At 46.6% G+C, this 26376-nt stretch overlaps 1 protein-coding gene and 2 non-coding genes across 3 annotated transcripts; 2 read left to right on the top strand and 1 right to left on the bottom strand.

Annotated features, from left to right (window-relative positions):
* Positions 1-572: 572 nt before the first annotated feature.
* On the top strand, positions 573-646 carry trnan-auu (transfer RNA asparagine (anticodon AUU)). The gene has a single exon. It is a non-coding gene; the product is annotated as a tRNA-Asn (tRNA).
* Positions 647-3127: 2481 nt separating this feature from the next.
* trnae-uuc (transfer RNA glutamic acid (anticodon UUC)) lies at positions 3128-3199 on the top strand. The gene has a single exon. It is a non-coding gene; the product is annotated as a tRNA-Glu (tRNA).
* An 11785-nt stretch (positions 3200-14984) lies between these two features.
* Positions 14985-16098, bottom strand: LOC140460129 (uncharacterized). The gene has a single exon (XM_072554526.1). The coding sequence runs from the start codon at positions 16056-16058 to the stop codon at positions 14985-14987; it is 1074 nt and encodes a 357-aa protein (XP_072410627.1). The 5' UTR covers positions 16059-16098.
* Positions 16099-26376: the final 10278 nt, after the last annotated feature.

Genomic DNA, 26376 nt, shown 5'->3' on the forward strand with positions numbered 1-26376 from the left:
GGACATGATGCAAGTGTGACAATGGGGAAGAGGTTTTGGCAAAATATTGTCAGTTAGCAGGTGGAAAACATGTTCAGGAAGTAAAACAGAAATCCCAGTCTCCAGCTTTGTGAACCTTTAGAAACTCTTTGGGAAGTGGAATTAGAGGAGAATGAAGGATGAACTGACGGACTGAGCAGAGACAGTCCAGACACCGTCCCCTTGTTTAAGAGGCTGATTGACTCTGATATTCTCGGGAGATGAACTGACCCGAGACATTGAAAAAATTCTCTGCACATCAGGAATTCAAACCCATTCTCGGCTCGGGGCCAATGAGAAAATTCCGGAAGAGGCAAAACACTGAAAGGCTCGAAGGGCGATGGCCCCGGTGTAGGAGAGCTCGTTCCTCGTGACATGGATGTGCCTGCAGATGGTGGGATCAGGCTGTCCCCATGTCTCCACAATGAATGTCCAAGGCTTTATTATGGAAAGTAAAACTGATAGAAGACAATGGTAATTTTGGGCGGGGCGGGTTGAATTATGAATTGAATAGTAGGTTCCTCAAAGACACTGTGGGCCTGGCGCTCGGGTTTGTCTTTGTGGTGCAATTGGTCAGCGCGTTCGGCTATTAACCGAAAGGTTGGTGGTTCGAGACCACCCAGGGACGGTGTGTTTCTTGTTCTCGCTCCTACCGCTTCCTTGGCTGCGAACGTGCACGTTTTTAATGGTTTCAGGAAAATGTTTCCCAAACGGAAATCTTCTCCACTGAGGCAGCACGAAGGGGTTTCTGAATTTATTGAATTTCTAACGTAAACGACTGCGGATGCTGAGAATCCGAGACAGAAAGCGAAACTGCTGGAAAAACTCAGCAGGTTTGGCTGTACTTGGATGAGGAAAAAAACGAGTTCTGAAATGTTGTCTCTGATTCTCTTTCCACAGATGCTGCCTGACCTGCTGAGTTGCTCCTGCAATTTCTGTTTTTGACTGAACGTCCATTTCATCTTTCGGGATGAAACACCCAGACTCGTCATTTGCAGATATTTAACCTTTTCGAAACCTGTGAAGTGATTGGATTCAAACAAACTCTGCAATGATTTACTCTTTCGCAGCTCCACAGGCAGACAGACCTGGAAAATGAAGCTGTCAGTGTGGTTCTGTATTGATGGGCCGAGTGGTGAATGCGATGGACATGAAATCCATTTCGGTTTCCCCACGCAGGTGTGAACCCTGCCGACTTCAGTTGAGAAACGACATCAAAAGAAAAGGGAGATTGCTCCACGGTTTGTTTTTAAATGCAATCAGTGGACGGGTTGAAATATTTCAATCACATTGGGACTGGTCGGGAATCTGTAGCCCACTGCCTGTCAGGGTGGAACAAGCAGATACCCACAGAGCTGCCATTGAGGCGATGAGCCAAGTGTTTGGAAATGAGACTAGAACAGTGAGGGGCGTGAAGTCGTGATCGAAGTTAAGCAGGCACCTGAGGACAAAGGTGTTTTATTTGCCAGTGAAAGATACTGCTTCACAAAGTTGGGACTATGGAAGGGAAGCAGTGACGGTGATTATCTTTGGCTGTTCACCTTGTGAATGTTCCCATTGCTGCGCATGTCCGTGTTAACGTCAGAACTCTGCAGCATGGCGGCGTAAGTTACGCACAGGGCCGGGGCGCAATGGATGACGCATCTGACTCCACCTACCTGTTTGAAATGCAGCTCACAGCTTCTTCACACACCCCAAATAATCTTTCTCATTGTCCTGAAGCCGGCATACGGTTTGAATTCCTGATCTGCAGGAACGAGACACTTTTCACTGTCTCGCGTCAGTCAGTGTCCCTGAGAACATCAGAGTCAAGTCCCAGCGCTGTCAGAGGAGGGGAAGCTGAAATAGCCCCACACGCTGCTCACGGGCACATTTCACTTTCCCCAACACACCGCCCCAACCACTGCGGCTCTTGGGAGTGGAAAGGGAACAAGCACCAAAACCCAGTCTCACCTTTGTAAATCTTCAGGAAATAAGAAAACTGTCCATCCCTTCGGATCTTCCATTCTGGGCTGACAGCCTTGATTTTAAATGGCTGTCCAGTCAGTGCCGATTCGTTTTGGCTGAAAAAAATCTTCCTTATCTCATCCCAGCATTTCTTGCCACAGAGACCTGTGTGGCAGAGGTCATGTATATATTTCCTTGCATGGTATTTTATAAATAACATTCGTTTGCTGGTTGTTTGTATCGGGTATTTCAGGTTCATTAGCCGCTGTTTGAGTGTGTTGGGAGGTTTGTGGGCTACCATGATGCTGAGAGGGTTGAGTTGTCTGGACATCATTTCCCAGATGTCTTTAATGTAAAGTAATGTGCTAGGGTTTCTGTAGACGTTGTGTCCGCTTGTGTCAGTTTGTTGATGTGAAATCGGCACACTGGGTTTATTGGTTAGGCAAAAGTGAGGACTGTAGATGCTGGAAACCAGAGTTTAGATCAGAGTGGTGCTGGAAAAGCACAGCAGGTCAGACAGCTTCCGAGGAGCAGGAAAATCGACGTTTCGGGCAAAAGCCCTTCATCAGGAACAGAGGCAGGACGCTTCCAGGGGTGGCGAGATTAATTGGGGGGTGCTGGGCCGAAAGGTAGCAAAGAGTACAATAGGTGAATGGGGTTGGGGACGTAGGTGACAGGTCAGAGAGGAGGGTGGAGCGGATAGGTGGGAAGGGAGATTGACAGGTCCTGAGGACAGCGCTCAGTTGGAAGGTTGGAACTCAGGTAAGGTGGGGGGGAGGGAAAATGAGGAAACTGGTGCAGTCCACATCGATGTCCTGGGGTTGAATGTATCCGAGGCAGAAGTTGGGGCGTTCTTCCCCCAGACATCGGGTGGGTAGGGAGCGGCGATGGAGGAGGCCCAGGTCCTGCATGTCCCTGGCAGAGTGGGAGGGGAGGTTGAAATGTTGGGCCACAGGGCGACGGGTGTCCTGGAGATGTTCCCTCAAACGCTGTGACTTGACTCTGCGACGGGGCTCCAGTCTCCCCAATGTAGAGGAGACCGCATCGGGAGCAATGGATACAAGAAACAACTTTGGTGGAAGCCTTCTAAATACCGTGACCCGGGTTCGATTTCCGGGCAGGGAAGCAGTTTTCAGTAGGGCTGTCAAACTTCGCTGCCGTCTCCCTGGTGGTCTAGTGGTTAGGATTCGGCGCTTTCACCGCTGCGGCCCGGGTTCGATTCCTGGTCAGGGAAGCAATTTGCAGTGTGCTTTTTTGGCTGCTCATTCTCCTTAAATGCGCTGTAGAGTTACTTATTGGTCTTTGTAGTCACTGCGTGCTGCATTGTGTTGTGGTTCGTTGAAACAGTGTCCTCGTTCAGATTTGTTTGTATGTGCAGGGATGATTACTTCTGTAGCTAAGTACTTGGTTCGCGTGTGTGGCTTTCCTGCAGAGGCTGTTTTGAATTTATCATTGACTGTTCGCTCTACTGTGACATCTCGAAATGGCACTTTGTTGTTGTTCTCCTCTTTTGTTAATTTTATGCCAGGAAGGAGATTGTTGATGGTGTTGTAGGTTTCCTCTAATTTGTTTCATTTTTTGATGACAGAAGTGTTTCATGGGCGTTTCGTTGATTTGTTTGTAGGGCTTGTTACTGAATATGAAGTGGGTGATAAGGCGCAGTTCCACGAGGTTGACAGTGTTATCTTTGCTGCTGAAGTTGGTTCTGTGTTTTTGTCTTTAGTTGTTCGAGTAGTGTCTTCAGTTTTCTTTGGTCACGTTGATGTTAATGGATGTGAACAGGGCTGTTATGTCAAAGGACAACATTATTCCATCCTCTTCTATCTTCGTGTCTTTGGTGTTCAGGAATTCTTGGATGGAGTAAATGGAGTGGCATGAATCTTCGACTTGGTGTTTTAGTCCTCAGTGTAGGCCTTTGACTAGTCTGTATATTGGTGTTCCAATTGGTGAGACTATGGCCTGAGGGGGGCTCCTCGTTTGAAAAGGAGGAGAACAACAATAAACAGCATTCTTCGATGTCACAGTAGAGCGAACAGTCAATGGGGAACTTCAAACTAGCATCTACAGAAAAACAACACACACAAACCAAATACTTAACCACAGAAGCAATCATCCCAACACCCACAAACGAAGCTGCATCAGGACATTATTTCAACGAGCCACGACACACTGCAGCACAGAGAAACTACGAACACCACAAGAGAAAAACGTAGATAAGCTTATCTCTCCATGCTTCAGGCTCACTGCCTTTATTCCTGACGAAGGGCTTTTGCCCGAAACGTCGATTTCGAAGCTGCTTGGATGCTGCCTGAATTGGAGTTGCGAAGTTATGTTGTGGCTATACAGGACATTTGTGAGACCACTTTTAGAATATTGTGTGCAATTCTGGTGTCCCTCCAATCAGAAGGATATTGTGAAATTTGAAAGGGTTCTGAAGCACCAATGGGTCCACAGAGGGGAAGAGGCCCTTCTACTGCCCTGAATGTGGGAAGGCCTTCAGTGACTCCTCTGCCCTGCTGACGCACCAGTTGGTCCACACCGGGGAAGGCTGTTCTCCAGCCCCAAGTGCGAGATGGCCTTCAGCAGTTCTTCCCACCTGTTGAGACACCAGTGGGTCCACACTGAGAGGCCGTTCTTCTGCCCCAACTGCAGGAGGGGCATTGCTCTTTCCTCCGATGTACTGGCCCATTGGTGTGTCCAAATGGTAGAGAGGTCGTTCAGTTGCCCTATGTGCAGGAAGGCCTTCAGCAATTCCTCGGCCCTGCTGAGGCACCAGTCTATCCACACCGGGGAGAAGCCATTCTCCTGCCCCGAATGTGGGAAGGTCTTTACCTGCTCATCCACACTGCTGAATCACCAGCTGGACCACACGGGCGTGTTGGGGGTGGGGGGGGGGGGAACAGTGGCGGAGGAGGGGAGGCCATTCTGATGCCCTACGTGTGGGAAGGCCTTCAGCAATTCCTCTGCCCTACTGAAGCACCAATGTGCCCACACCAGGGAGATGCCCTCCAGCTGGACCGAGTGTGGGAAGAGGTTCATGTTTTCCTACAACTTGCGGAAGCACCAGCGGGGGCACCAGCGCTCCCAGCAATCAGATCCTACCAGTGATGATGCCTTCAGTCACCTCCCAGGTCTGAACCTCCTGCCATTTCTGACAGTGGGTGCAGTGGGAGAGTCGGTGGGCTGTTTTAGTCTTCTGCTGGACTGCAATTGCCTTCCCGACACCCCACAATCACAACTCCATGGTGGCTCAGGGTTAGCACTGCTGCCTCATGGCACCAGGAACTCAGGAATAATTCCACCCTTGGGAGTCTGTGTGCAAGTTATGGAGGATAGGAAAATGGATCTGAGTGGGTTATGTTTCGGAAGATCAGTGCAGATGTGTTTGGCTGAAGGACCTGTTTCCACATTGTGGGGGTTCTATGATTCTATCAGCTTTGCCTTCAGTGGACACTGTTGCTCATTGAGCCCGGGACAGCACATTGCCAATGAAATGATCCAGAGAAACCTAAGACCGCAAGACCATCGGAGAAGAAGTTTGGCCTTCTCTGCCATTCGTTAGTAACAAAAGTATTGGATGAGATTAGCTACAGTGTGGAAACAGGCCATTTGTCCCAACAAGTCCACACCGACCCTCCGTAGTGTAACCCATCCAGACCCATTTCCCTCTGACTAATGTACCTACCTCTATGGGCAATTAAGCATGGCCCATCCACATGACCTGCACATCTTTGGTTTATGGAAGAAAACAGGACCACCCAGAGAAAACTCACTCAGACATTGGGGGAAAGTGCAAATTCCTCACAGACAGCCACCCAAGGCTGGAATCAAATCTGGGTCCCTGGCGCTGTGAGGCTGCAGTGGTAATCACTGAGCCACTACATATTGCAACCCGAAGTTGGCCAGCCGGGGGTTGGGAGAATACAGCAAGCCAGGTAGCACCAGGATGTGGAGTAGTCAGCGTTTTGGGTATTAACCCTTCTTCATTACTGAAAGAGTGACTTATCTTTGAGAAAAGATTTACATGAATGTTGCTGGGAGTTGGAGGGTTTCAGCTGCAGGGAGCGGCTGAATAGCGTGGGGTTGTTTTCACTGGAGCATCGGAGGCAGCGAAGGGACCTAATACCGGTTATAAAATCATGAGGGGCATTGACAGTGTAATAGACAATGTCCTTTCCTTGGGTAGGGGAGTCCAGAACTAGAGGGCACAAGTTTAGGGTAAGAGGCGAAACAAATTAAAGGGACAACTTCTTCATGCAGAGAGTGGTACTTATATGAAATGAGCTGCCAGAGTATATGGGTCAGGTGCTGTCAAATGGGACTAGATTAATTTAGGATATCAGGTCAGCATGGACAAGTTGGACCGAAGGGTCTGTTTCCATGCTGTACGTGTCTCTGACTACTGGTCCTGATGTAAGTTTAAAATCGAGTCCAAGTAACTTTGAATAGTTCAATCTTGTTGAGCTCACCTCCTGAAAAGTTTCAGATGAATCCCTCTGAGAGATACTGCTTAAACATGCTGAGTTGGACAAAGTATCCCATCAAGTTCAACACAAACCCAGAGTTGAAGAAGTCAGAAGTCAGAACACCAAGGGGACCAAAACTGATCACAATATTCCAGGTGCAGCCTCATCAACGTCCTGTATAACGACAACATAACTTGCCAACATCTATACTCAGTTCCCTAACTGATGAAGGCCAGTTTGCTGAAACCTTTCTTCACTGCCTTGTGTACCGATGTAATCAGAGATATAGGACCTACTTTAAATTGATCCACGATCCAGCTACTGGGAGCACAGAAGTAGAGAATTGCTGCGTGAGTGTGCTGGGTCGATAACCCAGAGGTGGATGGGTAAAAACCATGTGATTCTATTGCTCAATGTCTCTGTAAGCTGCTTTCATATACAAAGGCTCTCTGTTCTGTATCTTGCCTTTGCATCTGTTTCCCAAAGCTTCTTCAGTGGAGGCGTGGCCGCTGGAGCCCAGGAGTTCAACAACCCCCCGGCGCTGGAGGAAGGTCCAAGCTTCAAGAAGCGCGGGGTACGGCTGGAAGCTGGATTTGCTCAATGCTTGTATTTTTAACTCATTTAAATGGTACCTACTGTATGGGGCTATGGTTTACATTAAAACCAAAGGATCATATCAGAGTGTTTATAGTTAGCAGTGGTGGTTGGTAAAATGCACTTTCTGGGGGAGCACTTTCTATGATGCTGCATTTCTCGCCTTCTGCCCTTCCCCCATTTCTTATCTCCCATCTTGATTTTATATTTTTTTGGTCAAATTTAATTTCAGATTACTCAGACTTGCGATTCACTGTGTGCTATTAATTTGTTTGTTCGAATAGTTCAAGTCAAAATTAATGCTGTAATTTAATTTCTGATGTCAGAGTTTGACATTGAATGTGCAGGTGTGAATACCAGTAAGTTGTGAAAATAAATCAAGAACTTGTGGTTTTTTACAAAAAGAGCAGTTCACTGATATTCATGGCATCGTCTCATTTGGGAGTGATGATTCAAATCTGACCAACAAACCGTTTCATGCAGTCATCCAATTGAATAAAAATTTTCTTTAATTTAATAAAAGAAAATAATTCTGGCAGGCTAAGACTTATGCAATGTATTAATAAGATTATGTCCATTGCTCGCAGTATGGTCTCAACCACATTGGGGAAACTGGATGCCAACTAACCGAATATTTCAGGGAACAACTCTTGGACTCTAATTCTAACCGACACACCGCCCTGTGGCTAAACACTTTATCCCACCCTCCTCTAGCTTATCTCTCCACGCTTCAGGCTCACTGCCTTATTCCTGATGAAGGGATTTTGCCCGAAACGTCGATTTCACTGCTCGTTGGATGCTGCCTGAACTGCTGTGCTCTTCCAGCACCACTCTTCCAGTATTTGGTTTTCAGCATCTGCAGTCATTGTTTTTACCACTTTAACTCCCCCTCCCATTCCACCAAGGACATGCAAGTCCTGGGCCTCCTCCACTGCCAACCTCTTGCTACCCGACACTTGTAGGAAAAACACCTCAACTTCTGCTTTAGGACCCTCCAACCACATGGTATCAATGCAGTTTTCATCAGATTCCTTATTTCCTCTCCCCCACCTTGTCCCAGATCCAACCTTCCAATTCGACACCAACCTCTTGACCTGTCATACCTGTCCACCTTGCTTCTCACCTATTTACTCCACCCTCATCTCTGACCTATCACCATCAATTCCTACCTCCATCTACCTATTGCACTCCCAGCTGCCTTCCCTCCAGCCCCACTTCCTTCCCATTTATCTCTCAGCCCCCTTGGGCCACCCTTTATTCCTGATGAAGAGCTTATGCTCTAAGCCAAGACTGTGATGAAGCAACATCCTCAACAAATAGGAAATAGCTCCCAAGTCAGATTTCATCCCCTCTTCTGTTTCCCAGTTCTTTCAGAAATAAGGAATGTCTTTTTCTTCCACTAGAAAGTGGTCTTCCCCTTTGTGCTGTCTGAAGTGTTATCCCTCACCACTACTTCAGACACCTTTTAAGAATCCTTTCAACCTGTTTTTCTAACAATTGTGGAGGTGACCAAAAGCAAACATTTCACTCCTCCTCAATGTCCCATTTCTCCTCCTATGAGCCATTTTGTCATGTTGTCTCTGTTACAAGCAGCCGAGTGCACTTGGTTTCTGAATTGAAATTTGGCCATTGAAGTGAACAGGATTAATATTTATCGATGGCGAGCTGTGTTTGCACTAACTGTAATTTTCCATCAATATGATGTCTTTTGTTCCACCAAAACTGGAAACAATGATCTGTGTTTATATTGCAGTCGGATGTAGAAAATCATCCCAGCGATCTTCACGTTATTATAGTTTACTGAGGCCATAACATCATTACGTGGCAGTTTGATGTGACTAAAACCTGGATGGAAATCTCTAGATTATGTTGTAAAAATATCGGTATAATGTTATTCACACCCCGCGGTCACCAACTGAACGAAGCGGCTGTATGTTTAAATCCCGTGATGAACAGTTTGTGTTCGACTTCTCACATTGCGGGGAGCTGAGCATTTACCCAAACAATGGGCACACCGCCTCCCTGACACAGTGTTCACAAATCAAACTAACGGCAAAGATTCACATGTGATCGAAAGCTTCTGCAAAGAGCTTTCGATATAACCGACGTACTCCTTTCTTCATTGGAAATGTTCGACGTTGATTGTAGTGAGCCTGACGTGATTTGAACACGCAACCTTCTGATCTAAAGTCAGACGCGCTACCGTTGCGCCACAAGCTCACGGATGACCCATGCGCTTTATTCATGCTTAAGGGAAGTGATGGCACTACAATGATTTTCCGTTCATGTCTGTTCTGTTTCTCCCCCTTCTCCTTCTGTCTCTCGAAACAATTTCCAACTCTCTCTCAATAAAAATCTGAAAGAACTGCGGATGCTGTATATCAGGAACAAAAAACAGGAGTTGCCGGTGACCCTTCCACAGAACAGATGGTGATTGGGAAAATGTCGGTTTATATGCAGGAGATATTGTGGGAGGAAGGCGGAGATCAGGACAGAGCCCAAAGCGAGGGAAGAACTGTTGGACAGAAAAAGGAGTTGATAACGATCTGTGTGGGAGGGTGAATAACTGTGAGGGTGAATAATGGAGACTGTTCGTGGTTAAGTAGTGTGGAATGACAGACTACGTGATAACAAGGCTTGGTGTGTGTGGAAGGGACGGGGATACCATGGAGTTCAGGCCCTAGAATTACTGAGTTCGGTATTGGTACCGGAGGGATGTATGGTCCCCAAGTGTAATATTCGGTGCTCTTCGTTCTGCTGGTGCTGAGCTTCGCTGGGACAATACAGCAAACCTGAGACAGAGATGTTGGCCAGGGAACAGGGTGGGGTGTGGAATTGGCAGGCAACTGGAAGCTCAGGGACTTTTTTGCCGGCAGAACGTAGATGTTCTGTGCAGCAGTCACCCAGTTTATGCTTCGTTTTCCCCAATGTAGATGAGGCCACATTGTGAGCAGCAAATGCAGTAGACTGGGTTGCGGGTAGTGCAGGTAAAGTGCCGCTTCACCTGGAAGGTAAGTTTGGCCCCTTGGATAGCGAGGAGGGAGCAGGTAAATGGGCTGGTGTCACACATTCAGCGGTTGCAGGGGAAAGTGCAACTCAACCTGCAAGTTTACTTTGAGAAAATCCTAGACTTGAACTCCCAAGTCTCTTTGCATTTCGGATTTCTGCATTTTCTCCCCATAATCCTTCTGTTTCAACAGTGACTGTCTAGTGTCAGGGCAGCACCAGTGATTTCCTGACATATGGATTGTATTTGGGGATACCATGGAATGTCAGGAATTGCGAGTATCTCAGGAGCAATCATTATTCCTGGAGGAGGCAGAGAGGAATGTAAACTCCGGAACTTTGATAACTTCATGAGGCAGCAATAAATCTTTCTGAACCAAGAAACGAAAGGGCCAATGAGAAACTGCTACAAGGGAGTTAACAAATAACATACATTAACTATCGCTGGGAAGGAGGAGGCAAAATAAATGAGCTGTTTCTTTGGACAGATGAGATAATGGTGTTTAATAACTGTGTGGCAAAAGGACAATTAATTCTGCCTGTAGAAGGAAGGCCTTGGCATAAACGGGTTAATCGCAGGACAGGCTGTTTCAAACAGGTGGAAACCCCTCAAGGATAAGAAGGTAAGCTACAGACCTGAGGTCTCCAGAAGTGTGGGGAGGTGGTGTCAGAATCTAAAGAAACGTGATACCACAAATTTGAAAGTGAGGGAACTCCACCAGAAACCAACTCCAGAATGATTTAGCAGCAGTACTTGGAAGAACAACACTGCATCAAACCCCTGTAAACTTCCAGAGATGGGCACTGTTGGTGGAAACAATGTTAAATTCCACCATCACTTGGGTGATAGCCAAGGTCGCGGGGTGGGGGGGGGGGCGGGGGGGCGGAGGGGGATGTGGTTCGGGGGGAGAGAGAGGCTGAAATTGCTTACTTGAGGGATTTTATTTTTTGGTTGCTACCTATAATAAAGTGTAAATCATTGTTTCAACAGTTGGTTGTCTGTGTAGTTTCTGAGTCAGTATTCAAATTAAAGCGATTCACCCACAACCAGAGTGAGAGGCTGGGATTAATAATGACTCCTTTGCATTCAGCAGGACGGCACGTCAATACTGTTATAAAGCGAATGCTGAATCCCTTCCCCTCTCTGAGATCTGAAACCGAAACACCAAAAGAGGAGTGCATTGCCCTATAATCTATAAAATTAGTATGAAAAGTGGTGTCATCTGCTCTAGTCTTAAAAACAAAAATAAATCCCTGTCACTTTAAAATCAAGGAAAAGTAATTTAGGTATCCAATTTGAATGGAGAACAACTGAACTAAACTATTAACAAACCAAATAAATCCCTTCGAACTACTGACAATTCTGGCATAAAACGGGATTCTTGCTGTTCCAATAAATACAAGACCCACTAATATAACAAGAAATAGAATTTAGTCTCTCAGATTACAGCCAGGTTACATGTCTTCCAGGATATTCTATACATCCTTCTATTGAATCTTTTGTCAGGAATGTCTCCTCCAATTCCTGCCCTTCTGGGTTTTTTGTAAATGATGCTGTCTCATTCACAGATGACTGTCAGGGCGGATTTCTCTGTCTAGTGCTGAGGACTCTTAGCTCAAGCAATGGGGAGTTAGCTCTGGGGCTCTGTCCTTGATGCGATATTGAGTTTTTACAATAGGATTGGTCCTCTGTTGTCAGGTTTAGATTTAATAGGTTCTGGTAGTCAAAGGACCTGATTTAAATTAATTGTCTTAATTGAAATGTCATTATCTTGGCCCGCTAACTGCACGAACTTTTGATAGAAATGTTTCAGCTTGTGTGCTTTCTGTTGTGATGATGTTACTCCTTTAAGAAGATTATGTCGTTCTTGATTTTCTTTCCCAACAGGGGTTGTAAAAGGCAGAGGGTCTGATTCGTTTGGGCTAAGGGACTTCACTAATGGCCAACAGGTATTGGCAAAGGCAACAAAGGTTTGAGATCTTTTTTTTCTAGAACGCTTCGACCGCAAAACCGTCTGTAACGTCTCCCCTCAGCCTCTGACCCTCCAGGGAAAATAGCCCCAGTCTATTTCAGCCTCTTGCAGCAGCTCAAACCCACCAACCCTGGTAGTATATTTGTAAGTCTTTTCAGAACGCTTTCATGTTTCACAACTTGTAACAAACATGTCGACTAATTCAGAGAAGCCTCTCAATTACAGCTGTAAATGGAGAAAGTGTGTTTAATAATAAGTCATGAATAAAGGCTGCATTAATCTTTTACTGTGATGTTTTACTCCTACATCTCAAAACAGAGCATACAAACCTGGTCAGAAGCAGCCTATGGGATTTAAGACACTATTGGCTGTTTTCCAATGAGAACTGACTTTGCACAGAAACCATAGATATTTTACATGAATGGGGTACCATTCGTTTTAAGGTCAGGTACATTTAAGTGGCACTGCATTGGCTTAGAAATGAGAGATCTTTGACACACACACAGCTGGACTCATCACTGCGCCATTATTAACAAATTAGAATTAAGGCTGGGATGTTTTCCCCGTGGAGCAGAGGAGGATGAGAGGCGATGTTTATAAAACCCAGAGAGTTATAGACCGGGTTAAGGATTGTTGTCTCTTCCCAAGTGTGGGGGAATTTCAAGACTTGGGACACATTTGTATGGTGAGTGGGGACACATTCGTATGGTGAGAGGGGAGAGATTGTAAAATGTTTGTCCCACATAATTTTTCAGAGTGTGGTTTGCGTATGGACTGAGCTGCCAGTGGAAGTGGTTGAGGTAGGTACATTAACAACAATTAAAATACATTTGGTCAAATACATGGAGAGGTAAGGCTTAGAAGGATAATTACCAAGTGCAAGGAAATGGGGCGACAGTTTATGGACATTTTGGTCGGTGTGGACCAGTTTGGGCCGATGGGCCTGTTTCCATGCTGTCTCACTGATTCGTGTCTCTTTGTCGCTCCAACAGTTTTGAGTTTTCAGATCAGCATCTCACTTAATCACCCTGAATAAAATCTGATCTCATTAGTCAACTCTGATTTGGAAGTGCTGGTGTTGGATTGGGCTGGACAAGGGCAGAAGTCACACGGCACCAGGTTAGAGTCCAACAGGTTTATTTGAACTCACGAGATTTCAGTGCACTGCTCCTTTGTCGGTGAAGTGATGAAGAAGCAGCATTGAAGAAGGAGCAATGCTCCTAAAGCTTGTAATTTCAAATAAACCTGTTGGTCTGTAAGCTGGTGTTGTGTGACTTCTGATGTCTTCAGCTGTGGGTTTGTGTCGAACTTAATGGGATATTTTGTCCAACTAGGCATTTTTAAACAGTATCACTTGGAGGGATTCATTTGAAACCTCTCAAGAGGTGAGTTCAACAAGACTGAAGTATTCAAAGTTACTTGGACCCATTTTAAAACTTACATCAGGACCAGTCAACATAGAGATATACAGCATGGAAACAGACCCTTTGGTCCAAGTCATCGATGCTGACAAGGCACCCTAAATTAACTTGGTCCCATTTGTCAGTATTTGGTCCATTACCTTTCTAAACCCTTCCTGTTCAGGTCCGAAACCAGATGCCTTCCAAGTGGTATAATTGTACGAGCCTTCACTTTCTCTGGAAACTCATTCCATACACGCACTATCCTCTGCGTGAAAACATTGCCCCTTACGTCCCTTTTAAATCTCTCACCCAGCCAAATAGCCTCTCCCTGCAGCTCAAACCCTCTAACCCCCGGCAACATCCTGGTAAATTGTTTCTGATACAGAAGTCAATGTTTTGCGAAGAACCCTTCTTCAGTCCTGAAGGAGGGTTAATACCTGAAACACTAACTTCACCTCTTAATGCTACCTGGCTTGCAGCGTTCTCCCAGCCTCCTGCTTGCCTACTTTGGATTCCAAAAACCTCAAATTTTTTTTGTTTCTCACAAATGGCAGAGCAGACTCAATGGGCTGAATGGCCTAATGTCTGCTCTTGTGATCTTTGCTTTCTGCGGATCGTTTCAGTGGGAACGTGTAGTCCCGGACCCCGAGTAGCGTTGCCCACTGGAAGCAAAGTTTATGGAATCACAGAATCCCTACACAATGTAAACAGGCCCTTTGGCCCAACAAGGCAACACCAACCCTCCGTAGAGTTACCCACCCAGACCCATTCTCTTACACTATTACTTTACATTTACTTGGAGAAAGTGAGGACTGCAGATGCTGGAGATCACAGTCGAGTGTGTGGTGCTGGAAAAGCCCAGCAGATCAGGCAGCATCCGAAGACCAGGAGAATCAATGTTTCAGGCATCATTGCTGAGGAAGGACTTATGCCCAAAACGTCGATGCTCCTGCGCTTCTGATGCTGCCTGACCTGCTGTGCTTTTTCAGCACCTTACCTTTGACCAGTCTACATTTACCCCTGACTAATGCACTACACTTACACATCCCTGAACAGTATGGACAATTGAGCTAGGCTAACTCACCCTAACTTGTATATCTTTGTATTGTGGGAGCAAACCGGAACACCCTGAGGAAATCCACGCAGACACGGCAGGAGAACGTACAAACTCCACACAGGCAGTCACCCCAAGAGTAGAATCAAACTCGGTCCATGGCTCTATGAGGCAGCTGTGCTAACCACTGAGCCACCATGCCGCCCTGAGCCACTGTGGGTTTGCAGTTGGGGGTGCGAGGCGGTGTGCAGTCCATAATTTTTTTTTTAAAAAGCCCACCAACTTTCCCACTGCACCCATTGCCAGAGGGGGGCACAAGGTTTAGTCCACAGTAGCGTCACTGGCGGTATCCGATTGTTGGGAGCACTGGTGCACCCGCTGGTGTCTTCGCAAGTTGCTGGAAAATGTGAACCTCTTGCCACACTCAAGACAGCTGAATGGCCTCTCCCCTGTGTGGACCCACCGGTGGGTCAGCAGAGGAGAAGAATTGCTGAAGCCCTTCCTGCACTCGGCAATAGAACGGCTACACTCCCCTGTGGACCCGCTGGTGGGTCAGTAGGTGGGAGGAGCGGTTAAAGCGTTTCTCGCTCTCTGGGAAGGAGAATGGCTTCTCCCCGGTGTGGACCCGCTGGTGCCTCAGCAGGTTGGAGGAATTGCTGAAAGCCTTCCCGCACTCGGGACAGCTGAAGGGCCTCTCCCCCGTGTGGACCCGCTGGTGGGCCATGAGATTGGAGGAGACCGCAAAGCCCTTCCCGCACACTGAGCAGGAGAATGGCTTCTCCCCGGTGTGGACTCGCCGGTGGGTTAGCAGTTGGGAGGGCTGGGTAAAGTCCTTCCCACACTCAGGGCAGGCAAATGGCCTCTCCCCAGTGTGGACCCGCTGGTGTGTCAGCAGGGAGGAGGAACTGCTGAAGCCCTTCCCACACACATGGCAGGGGAAGGGCCTCTCCCCGGTGTGGACACGCTGGTGCGCCAGCAAGTGGGAGGAGTGGGTGAAGCTGTTCCCGGACGCAGGGCAGGTGAATGGTCTCTCCCCAGTGTGGACCCGCTGGTGTGTCAGCAGGGAGGAGGAACTGCTGAAGCCCTTCCCACATTCAGGGCAGGGGAACGGCTTCTTGCCTGTGTGGACCCACTGGTGCCTCAGCAGGGCAGAGGAATCGCTAAAGGCCTTCCCGCACTCGGGGCAACTGAATGGCCTCTCCCCCGTGTGGACCCGCTGGTGCTTCAGTAAGTCAGAGGATTTGCTGAAGGCCTTCCCACAATCAGAACAGGGGAAGGGCCTCTCCCCGGTGTGGACACGCTGGTGCGCCAGCAAGTGGGAGGAGTGGGTGAAGCTGTTCCCGCACTCAGGGCAGGTGAATGGTCTCTCCCCAGTGTGGACCCAGCGGTGGTCCAGCAGGTGGGAAGAGCGGATAAATCCCTTCCCACACTCTGGGCAGGAAAACGGCCTCTCCCTGGTGTGACTGCGCTGATGAATTTTCAGGGCAGATGGGACACTGAAGCCTTTCCCGCAGTCACCACACTTCCACGGTTTCTCCATGGGGCGAGATTCCTCTGATTTCTCCACGGCCAAAGCTTCAGCTGCACACAAACGCATGCACAACCCCTCCCTGCCGTGAATTCCTCTTTCCAGGCTGTATAATTGTTACAGGCTGCACACTCAATACGCTGCCACATTAGCGTCTCTCATCCAGCTCCACTGATGCTGAAAACGTACTGAAACAGAAACCAAAGAGTTTAGCTCCTTCTCATAGAATCATAGTCGAAGATCGTTACAGTCCCAATGGATTGATTGATTGTCTGTCATTGACGTGAAAATGAGGACTACAGACTCTGGAGAGTCAGTCAAAATGTGTCGTGCTGGAAATACACGGCAGGTCAGGCAGCATCTAAGGAGCAGGAGAGTTGCTGTTTCGGGCATAAGCCCTTCAACTACTGAATTTGAAACTTCAGTCTTCAGATCTTCAAATGCTCTGGTTAAAAAAAGATTATGAAAGTCATCACTGTCAGTTAGGGTAGAAATTCAAAACAAGCAATTCTACTTTATGTGGAACATGCTTTTCTTTTGTAATTCCATGAAATTGAAAGCACCATTTACCCTCCTCCGATTGCTCTACATTTACACCTGATTAATGCATCTAACCTCCACATCCTGGACACTATGGACAATTTAACATGGCTAATTCACCCAAACCTGCACATCTTTGGATAGTGAGAAGAAACAGGTGCAGTGGAAGAAATCCGCCGCAAACACCAGTTGCAGAATGTGCAATATCCACACAGACAACGGCCCCGAGGCTGGAATCATACCTGAGGCCATGGTGCCATGACGCAGCAGCACTAACCACTGAGACACTGTACCTTCCCTTTCCAGCCCCGCCACCAAGTCATTCAGCTTAAGTTCAAGCAAAGCACTACGTTTGATTTTCGCTTCATGCTCACTGAGCTTTCAGCCGGTCCCCACTTCCTCTACGGGAAATGCAAAGAGCTGGGGGATGCCACATAGAATCCCTACAGTGCGGAATGAGGCCATTTGGCCCAACCAGTACATACCAACACTCTAAAGAGTAACCCACCCACACCCATTTCCCTATTCTCATCATTCTCCATTTACCTCCGACTAATATACGTAACCCACACATTCCTGAACACAATGGGACAATTTAACATGGCCGTTTTCACCCTAACCTGCACATCTTTGGACTGTGGGAAGAAACCGGCGCACCTGGATGAAACCCACACAGCTACGGGGGGGGGGGGGGGGGGAGGGGGGGGACAATGTGCAAACTCCACACAGACAGTCACCTGAAGCTGGAATCAAATCCTTCTCCCTGGTGCGGTGAGACAGCAGTGATAACCACTGAGCCAGCGTGCCGCCCATGTGTGCTGAAAGAGATGCAATGTGGAACTTTATTGACTGTACTGCACAGTGGATTGTTGAGTAAGGTCGAGTCTCGAAGGATCGAGAAAGAGTTAGCCAACATTCAGGAGCGCATTGCGACAGATGCTGGAATCCGTCCTGAAAACAACAAATACTGGAGATCACAGCTGGTCAGGCAGCGTCCACATAGAGAGAGCAAGCTGACATTACAGGTTCAGATGACTCTTCATAGAGATTTATAAAATCCTGATGGATACAGAGAAGATGAATGTCAGGAATCGTTTCCCTGGAATGAGGGATTTCAAGACTAGCAGACATATTTTTAAGGTGAGAACAGAAAGATTTAAAAACAAAATAAGGGGCAACATTTTTACACAGAGTGCTTCATGTGTGGAATGAATTTGCAGAGGAAGTGGTAGATGTGCTTAGTCACAGCATTTAAACATTTGGATAAGTACACGAATAAGAAATGTTTCACAGGATATTGGGCCAAGCACATGTAGGTGGGACTAGTTTAGTTTGGGATTATAGTCGACATGGACTGGTTGGACCGAAGGATCTGTTTCCTGACTGTGTGACTCTGACTGGATACAGTGGATGTGGGGAAGATGTTTCCACCAGTAGGACAGACAAGGACCAGAGGACATAGGCTCAGGGTGAAGGAATGGTCTTCAGAACTGAGATGAGGAGGAATTTCTGCAGCCAGAGGATGGTGAATCTGTGGATCTCATCGCTGCAGAGGGCTGTGGAGACCAAGTCATTGAAGGCATTTAAGACAGGGATAGATAGGTCCTTGATTAGAAAGGGGATCAAGGATTACGAGGGAAGGCAACAGAATGGGGTTGAGAAACATATCGGTCATGATCGACTAGTGGAGCAGGCTCAATGGGCCAAATGGCCTCATTTTGCTCCTGTGTATTGTAGTGTTAAAACTGGGCAAATCGTGGAGGTGGTTTTCATGAACAATTTCAGAGTCCTGAAGAAAAATTGTAAAGACGTGCAGCACAGAAGCAGACCCATTAGTCCAACCCATCCATGCCGACCAGTTATCCTAACCTAATCTCGTCCCAATTGCCAGGACATGGCCAATATCCCTCTAAACCCTTCCTATTTATATACCCATCCAGATGCCTTTTAAATGCTGTAATTGTACCATCTTTCATCACTTCCTCTGACACTCATTCCATATATGCACCACCCTCTGCATGAAACATTTGCCCCTGAAGTCCCTTTTAAAGTCTTTCCCCTCTCACTCTAAACCGATGCCCCCTAGTTTTGGACACTACAAACAGGGAAAAGACCTTGCCTGTTTCTAAAATCATGAGGATTATGGATAGATTAAACATCTGGAAGGACACACCTCCCCCCCCCCCCCCCCCCCACCCCCACAAGCCTCTAACGCTTCAGGAAAACAGCCCCAGTCTATTCTGCCTCTCCAGATAGCTAAAATCCTTCAAACCCGGCAACATCCTTGTAAATCTTTTCTTAACCCTTTCAAATTTCACAGCATCCTCCTGTTAGGATGTAGACCAGAATTGCACACAATATTCCAACAGTGGCTTAACCAGTGTTCTGTACAGCTGCAACATTACCTCACAATTTCTGTACTCTATGCTCTGACCAACAAAGGAAGGCATACCAAATGCCTTCCACACTGTTCTATCTACCTGCAACTCTACTGTTAAGGAGCTACAAACATGCACACCAAGGTCTCTTTGTTCAGCAACACTCCCTCGAATCTTACCTGATTTGCTTTTCCAAAAATGCAGCACCTCACATTTATCTAAATTAAACTCCATCTTCCACTCCTTAGCCCATTAGCCCATCGAATCAATATACCATTGTGATCTGAGGTAACCTTATTTGCTGACCACTACACCTCCAATTTTAGTATCATCTGCAAACTTACTAACTCTACCTCTTCTGCTCATATCCAAATCATTCATATAAATGATGAAAAGCAGTGCAATCAGCACCAATCTTGTGGCGCAACACTGGTCACAGGCCTCCAGGCTGAAAATCAACCCTCCACCACCACCCTCTGTCTTCTACCTTCAAGCCAGATTCTATCCAAATGGCTAGTTCTCTCTGTATTTCTCGAGATCTAACCTTGCTATCCAGTCTCTCATGAGGGACCTTGTCGAACGCCTTTCTGAAGTCCATGGAGATCACGTCTACTGCTCTGCCCTCGTCAATCCCTTGTTACTTCTTCAAAAACCTCAATAAAGTTTGTGAGACATGATTTGTCATGAACAAAGCCATGGTGACTATTCCTAATCAGTCCTTGCCTTTCCAAATACATGTAAATCCCGTCCCTCAGGATTACCTCCAACAACTTGCCCACGGGCAATGTCAGGCTCACTGGTTGATAGTTCCCTGGCTTTTCCTTACCAACTTTCTTAAATATTGGTACGACGTCAGACAACCTCCAGTCTTTCATTACCTCATGTGTGACTATCGATGATACAAATACCTCAGCAAGGGACCCAGCAATCACTTCCCGAGCTTCCCACAGAGTTCTAGGGTACACCTGATCAGATCCTGGGGATTTATCCACTTACATGCATTTCAAAACATCCAGCACCACCTCCTTTGTAATATGGACACTTCTACATTTTTCAAGATATCATCATCTTTTGCCCCAAATTCTATTTCTTCCATGCCCCTCTCGACAGTAAACACTGATGCAAAATACTTGTTTATTATCTCCCCGATCTCCTGCAGCTCCACACACAGGCTGTCTTGCTGATCTTTGAGGGGCCCCCTTCTCTCCCTAGTTACCCTTTGCTCCTATTTATAAAAACCCTTTGGATTCTCCTTAACTCTACTTGTCGAAGCTATCTCATGTTCCCTTTTTGCCCTCCTGAGTTTACTCTTAAGTATACTCCAACTGCCTTTACACTGTCAGGATTCACTTGATCTCTCCTGTCTATACTTGTCATATGCTTCCTTCTTTTTCTGAACCAAAAGCTCAATTCCTCTAGTCATTCAGCATTCACTACACCTACCAGCCTCCCTTTCACCCGAACAAGAATATACTGTCTCTGAACTCTCTGTTTCTTATTTTTGAAAGCTTCCCATTTTCTTGCCATCTCTTTACCTGCGAACATCTGCCCCCAGTTAACTTTTGAAAGATCTTGCCTCATACCATCAAAGTTAGCCATCCTCCAATTTAGAGCTGATCTATACTTTATCACTCTTTTATAGTTCATAGAATTATGGTCACTGGCCCCAAAGTGCTCCTCCACTGACAGCTCAGTCACCTGCCCTGCCTTATTTCCCAAAAGTAGGTCACGTTTTGCACTTTCACGAGTCAGAACATCCACTTCATGAATCCGAAAATTTTCTTGTACACATTTGAATTCCTCTCCATCTAAACCCTTAACACTATGGCAGTCCCAGTCTATGTTTAGAAAGTTAAAATCCCTGATCATAACCACCCTATTATTATTACAGATAACTGAAATCTCCTTACAAATGTTTTTTCTCAATTTCCCTCTGACTATTAGGGGGTCTATAATAAAATCCCAATCTGGTGATCATCCCTTTCTTATTTCTCAGTTTCACCCAAATAAGCTTCCTGCATGTATTCCCAGGAATATCCTCCCTAAGCACAGTAATATATCCCTTCTCAAAAAAGCCACTCTCCCTCCTCTCCTGCCCCCCTTTATATCCTTCCAATACAATGTGTGTTCTGGAACATGAAGCTGCCAGTCCTGTCCATCCTTGAACTATGTTTCTGTTACTGCCATAATATCTCAGTGCTAGGTTCCTAACCATCATCTGCCTTCCCTGTTTGGCCTCTTGCAATTGAAATAAATGCAGTTTAATTTACCAGTCCTACCTTGTTCTCTGCTTTGTTACTTCCTGCTCGGATTGTTTGACTCAGTCCGTTTCCCAACTGGACCAGTCACAGATTGATCCCTTTCTTCGCTGTTTCTCTGGGTCCCAGCAACCCCAGCTCCCCGCCACCATCCCCCCACCCACCCCCACCTTACTATTTTAATTCATCCGGAGCAGGTCTCGCAAATCTCCCAGCAATATATTAGTCCCCTTCCAATTCGGGTGCGATCCATCCTTCTTGTACAGGTCTTTTCCACCCCAGAAGAGATTCCTATATTCACATTTTGGATCCTTTCTCCCATGCACCAGTTCCTCAGCCACGCATTCATCTGCTCTGTCCTCCTATTCCCACCCTCACGAGCAACATTCCCCATTAACTGGTTAATTCCTGGATTGCTTTTCTAAAATGCAACACCTCACGTCCGTCAAAATTAAACTCCATCTGCCAATTCTCAGTCTATCAGCCCATTCGATCGATTATAATTTATAGCAAACTCTCTTTCCTTCCTTATTCCCTAAAAGCTGAAAATCTCCATCCCACACACTCTCCTTTCATTCTCATTTCACTGAACCTAATCCCTGCTCTGTCTCATCCTGAAGAGTCTGGTTCATGCAGATTAACAGGCCTACACTCGGATGGGGAGGGGGGGGGGGCGGGGTGGGGATTTAATTGAAACATAAGAATGCTGAATGACTTGGACAGAGTGCATGTTGGGGGAAGTGTTTCCATTGGTAGGAAAGATGGGGACTCGAGGGCACAGCCTTCGAGTAAACAGAAGATCTTTTCGAACGGAGATAAGGAGAAACTTCTTCAGCCAGACAGTGGCGAATCTATGAAATTCACTGCTACAGAAAGCCGCGCTAGCCAAGTCACTGAGTATATTTAAGACTGAAACGGATAGGTTCTTGAGTATCAAGGGGAGAAAGCTGGAGAATGGGGTTGAGAAACTTATCAGCCATGATTGAATGATGGAGCAGACCCAGGGGCTGATTGGCCTAATTTCTTTTCCTATCCCTTATGGTCTCTTGCTGTCCGAGACACAGAGAGAAAATTGAGAGCAGGAGTAGGCCATTTGGTCTTTCAAGCCTGCACCAGCATTCAACAGATCATGACTGGATATGAATCTACCTACATTTAGGTTGAGAAACTGAGATTTTTTTTCACTGGAGCATAGGATATTGAGAGGTGACCTTACAGAGGATTATAAAATCACAAAGGATAGCGATGGCCTTTCGCTCAGATGTGAGTTTCAAGATTAGGGAGCAAATTTTTAAGGAGAGAGGAGAAAGAGTTTTAAAAAGACATCAGAAGCACCCACGTCAGATGCCATATCATTTGCCCTTCCCTCCTCCTTAGAACATCTTGACACCAAGAACAGACACGTAAGAATCCTAAAAGATTGACTACAGTTCAGCCTTTAACACTGTTGTCCCCTCGAGACTGATTACTAAACTTAGTGATCTCGGACTAAGCCCCACTCTCTGCAACTGAATCCTCAGTTTCCTGACCCACAGGCCACAATCAGTGAAGACTGGGGACAATATTTGATCCTCACTAACACTTAACACGGGAGCCCTCCAGGAGTGCATACTCAGCCCCCTACTGTACTCACTGTATACCCATGGCTGCATCGTGAAAAACCAGACTAATGCCATTTACAAGATCCTCTGGTCAAGTGCTCGTGCCTGAACTGTTGAATCTCCTGCTCCTCAGATGCTGCCTGAACCTGCTGTTTTTTTCCAGCGAACTGGAACCCACTCCTCCCACAGCAGACTTTCTCAATATTTTCGTGGTGAAGGCAGTAGAATCATATAATTCTGACATGCCATTCGGCCCATTGAATTCATACCGACCTTCCAGACAGTACCCCATCCAGATCCACCTGCTGACCCTACAGCCCTGCAGTTCCTCATGGCTAACCCACTCTAATCTGTACACTTCAGCATGGCCGATCCACCCTAAACTGCAGATCTTTGGACTGTGGGAGGAAACTAGAGCACTCGCAGGTAACCCCCACAGACACAAGGAGGAGGACGTGCCAAAGTCCACACAGACAGTTGCCCAAGGATGGAATCAAACATGGACCCCCTGGCACTGTGAGGCAGTGGTACTAACCACTGAGCCACTATGCCGTCCAGAGTTAGCTTCTAACTTTTCACACACCCGCAGCAGAGGCTCTCTCCTGACACTTGTGGACCACATCTGCTGTAACCTCCCTTTCCCACATCTTCAGCCCTGAGCACATTGTTTTCCGAATCCTGGCACCAGATAGACACCGATGTCATCTGTCCTCCTGCTACCAACTGCAGAGACTGGAGACAATCCCTGTCACTATTCTATCCCTTACCACCACCTCCCCAATGTTGTTCGTACTCGCAGCACCCTGCCAGTTCGTTCCCCCACTCCCTTGCAGCCCTCTCTCAGATCCCCTTTACCTGCCTGATCCACGCTCACACTTCCTGACCCTGTCCACTGACTCAATCAGAACGGTCTGTCCGGAGAGGAATGACCAACTCCTGGAATAAAATGTCTGGTTATCTTTATCCCCAAAGATCTGCAGCCTGGCTTCCAGCTCCATCTCTCTGAGCCGAATGTCCACCAGCATGTGTTTGCCCTGGATCACAGCATCCAGAGCCTCCCACCTTCTGCAAATCAACAGACAAGTCCCACCTTACACTCTCCAACGTGTGTTGTGTAACTGCTTAATCATTTCTGGTGGCCGAGCAGAGGCTAAGTTCAACTTGGATTCCAAACTTGGGTATCAATAGCCATGAGGATGGCTTCAAATGGACATTTGGTTCATGTCACACAGCAGGTGACTCCACTACACTATACAGTCTCTCTCTCTCACACACACACAGACACACACACACACACACACACACACACAGACACACACACACACACACATACACACACACACACACACTCACACACACTCTCATACACACACGCTTGCACGTAAGTCAATAGTGTGAATTTGCGGAATTATATTTGCAAACACACTATATTTTGCTCAAAAAGTGCCCAGGCAGTCAATGCATGTAATATTTTATAAATTTCTACTTTGGAAATAGAACCAGTCTGACTCAAGATTGGGATACTGACAGTCTTGAACCTCACACCTTCCATGCATTGTCTGAGCTGTCACTTCTTTTTATAAAATGGAGTCATAGAGTCTTAGAGACGTAAAGCATGGAAACAGACCCTACGGTCCAATCTGTCTACGCTGACCAGACATCACAACCCAATCTAATCCCGCCTGCCAGCACCCAGCCCATATCCCTCCAAACCCTTCCTATTCATATACCCATCCAAATGCCTTTTAAATGTTACAATTGTACCAGCCTCCACCACTTCCTCTGGCAGCTCATTCCATCCACGTATCACGCTCTGCATGAAAAAGTTGCCCCTTAGGTCTCCTTTATATCTTTCCCTCTCACCCAAATGGAATGCCCTCTAGTTCTGGACTCCCCGATCCCAGGGAAAATACTTTTTCTATTTATTCTATCCATGCCTCTCATAATTTTGTAAACGTCTATAAGGTCACCCCTCAGCCTCCAACGCTCCAGGCAAAACAGCCCCAGCCTGTTCAGCCTCTCCCTATAGCTCAAATCCTCCAACCCTGGCAACATCCTTGTAAATCTTTTCTGAACTCTTCCAAGTTTCACAACATCTTTCCGATAGGAAGGAGACCAGAATTGCACGCAATATACCAACAGTGGCCAAATCAATGTCCTGAACAGCTGCAACATGACCTCCCAACTCCGGTACTTAATACTCTGACCAATAAAGGAAAGCATACCAAACGCCTTCTTCACTATCCTAATTACCTTAAGTTATCTCGAGGATATGACTTAAAAGAAGTTCTAGGATTTGCATATTAATGAACTGAAACCTGCAATCCATTCTAAAAGATGAAAGACTTAACAACAATCTTGGTTTGTTCAATATATCATTTCAGTTGCATGACACTGATCTTTTGCGATAAATTCTGTGTCTTTTAGCAGCGGTTCGAAAGCTAGTGCTTCCAAATGAACCTGTTGGACTATATCCTGGTGTTATGTGATTTGTAACGTTGTTTCTCATGAACACAGCCACAACACTTCCTGCTGGTGCCAGTAAACATTGCGATGTTGATGAAACGATGCAGTACATGAAGAGATCTTAACAGTTTCTAACGATACTTGCGACTGATTCACTACTCCTTCTGATTCAAGACTTTGGCAACTTAGTGCTGGGAGCTGAGTGAGTAGCTTTGAAACAGAAGCATGTTGGATTTTAAATCTTTCAGTGTCTGAGTCCGAAGTTAGGCAACCTTTATTGCGACCCAACTTTGTTACAGCTTCATGATCTCCCCAACAAAAAAATTACAAAAAGCACCTTTCCTTTTCTTCAACAGCTGAAGCTCAAAGCACACACACACACACATCCCTGACCTCCCCTGCCACCCCAGTTGCTTTACTATTGGTAAGCACTGAGGTGTCCCTTTGTAACTGAATCCTTGGTACAGTCTTAACCCAGAGGAAGTAATGCCTCACTCAGCGATTTCAACCCATACACTATATTCAAGTAAATTTCTCCCCACTCATTTTCCAGGGGCAGGGGTGGGGACAGGGGTTTAAAGTCGACCATATTGCAGAGAATCTGGAGTCATGTGTAGGCCTGACCGGGTAAAGGATGCATCTGGGACGACTGAGTGAATCCTTTCCCAAAACAGCAATTTCCTTCCCTAAATAAACCATGAGTGAATCAGATGAGGATGCGTTCCCCCTGAAAATGGTTTCATCATTAGATTCTGAACTCCAGATTTCTGACTAAATTCCAACCTGCCGTGGCGGGATTCAAACCCGGGAGCTCCCAGAATTGAGTGGGTAATTCACTTGACAATACCCCTTGGCCATTGCTCCTTCATACCAGTGATGACACATGAACTCACTACTGCCTTCGGAAGTTGTCCACCCAACCAAATCCCTTCCTGCACTCAGGGCAGGAGAACAGCCTCTCCCAGTGTTGACCCACTGGTATGTCTGCAGGGTGGATGAACTCATGAACCCCTTCCTGCAGTGACAGTAGGTGAACGTCCTCTCCCCAGTGCGGACCCAAGAATGTTTCAGCAGGCCAGGAGAATTGACGAATGTATTCCTGTACTTGGAGCAAGTGAATGGCTTCTCCCCGGTGTGAACATGC

The sequence above is a fragment of the Chiloscyllium punctatum genome, chromosome 36 (genome assembly GCF_047496795.1).
Source record: "Chiloscyllium punctatum isolate Juve2018m chromosome 36, sChiPun1.3, whole genome shotgun sequence".
NCBI lineage: Eukaryota > Metazoa > Chordata > Chondrichthyes > Orectolobiformes > Hemiscylliidae > Chiloscyllium > Chiloscyllium punctatum.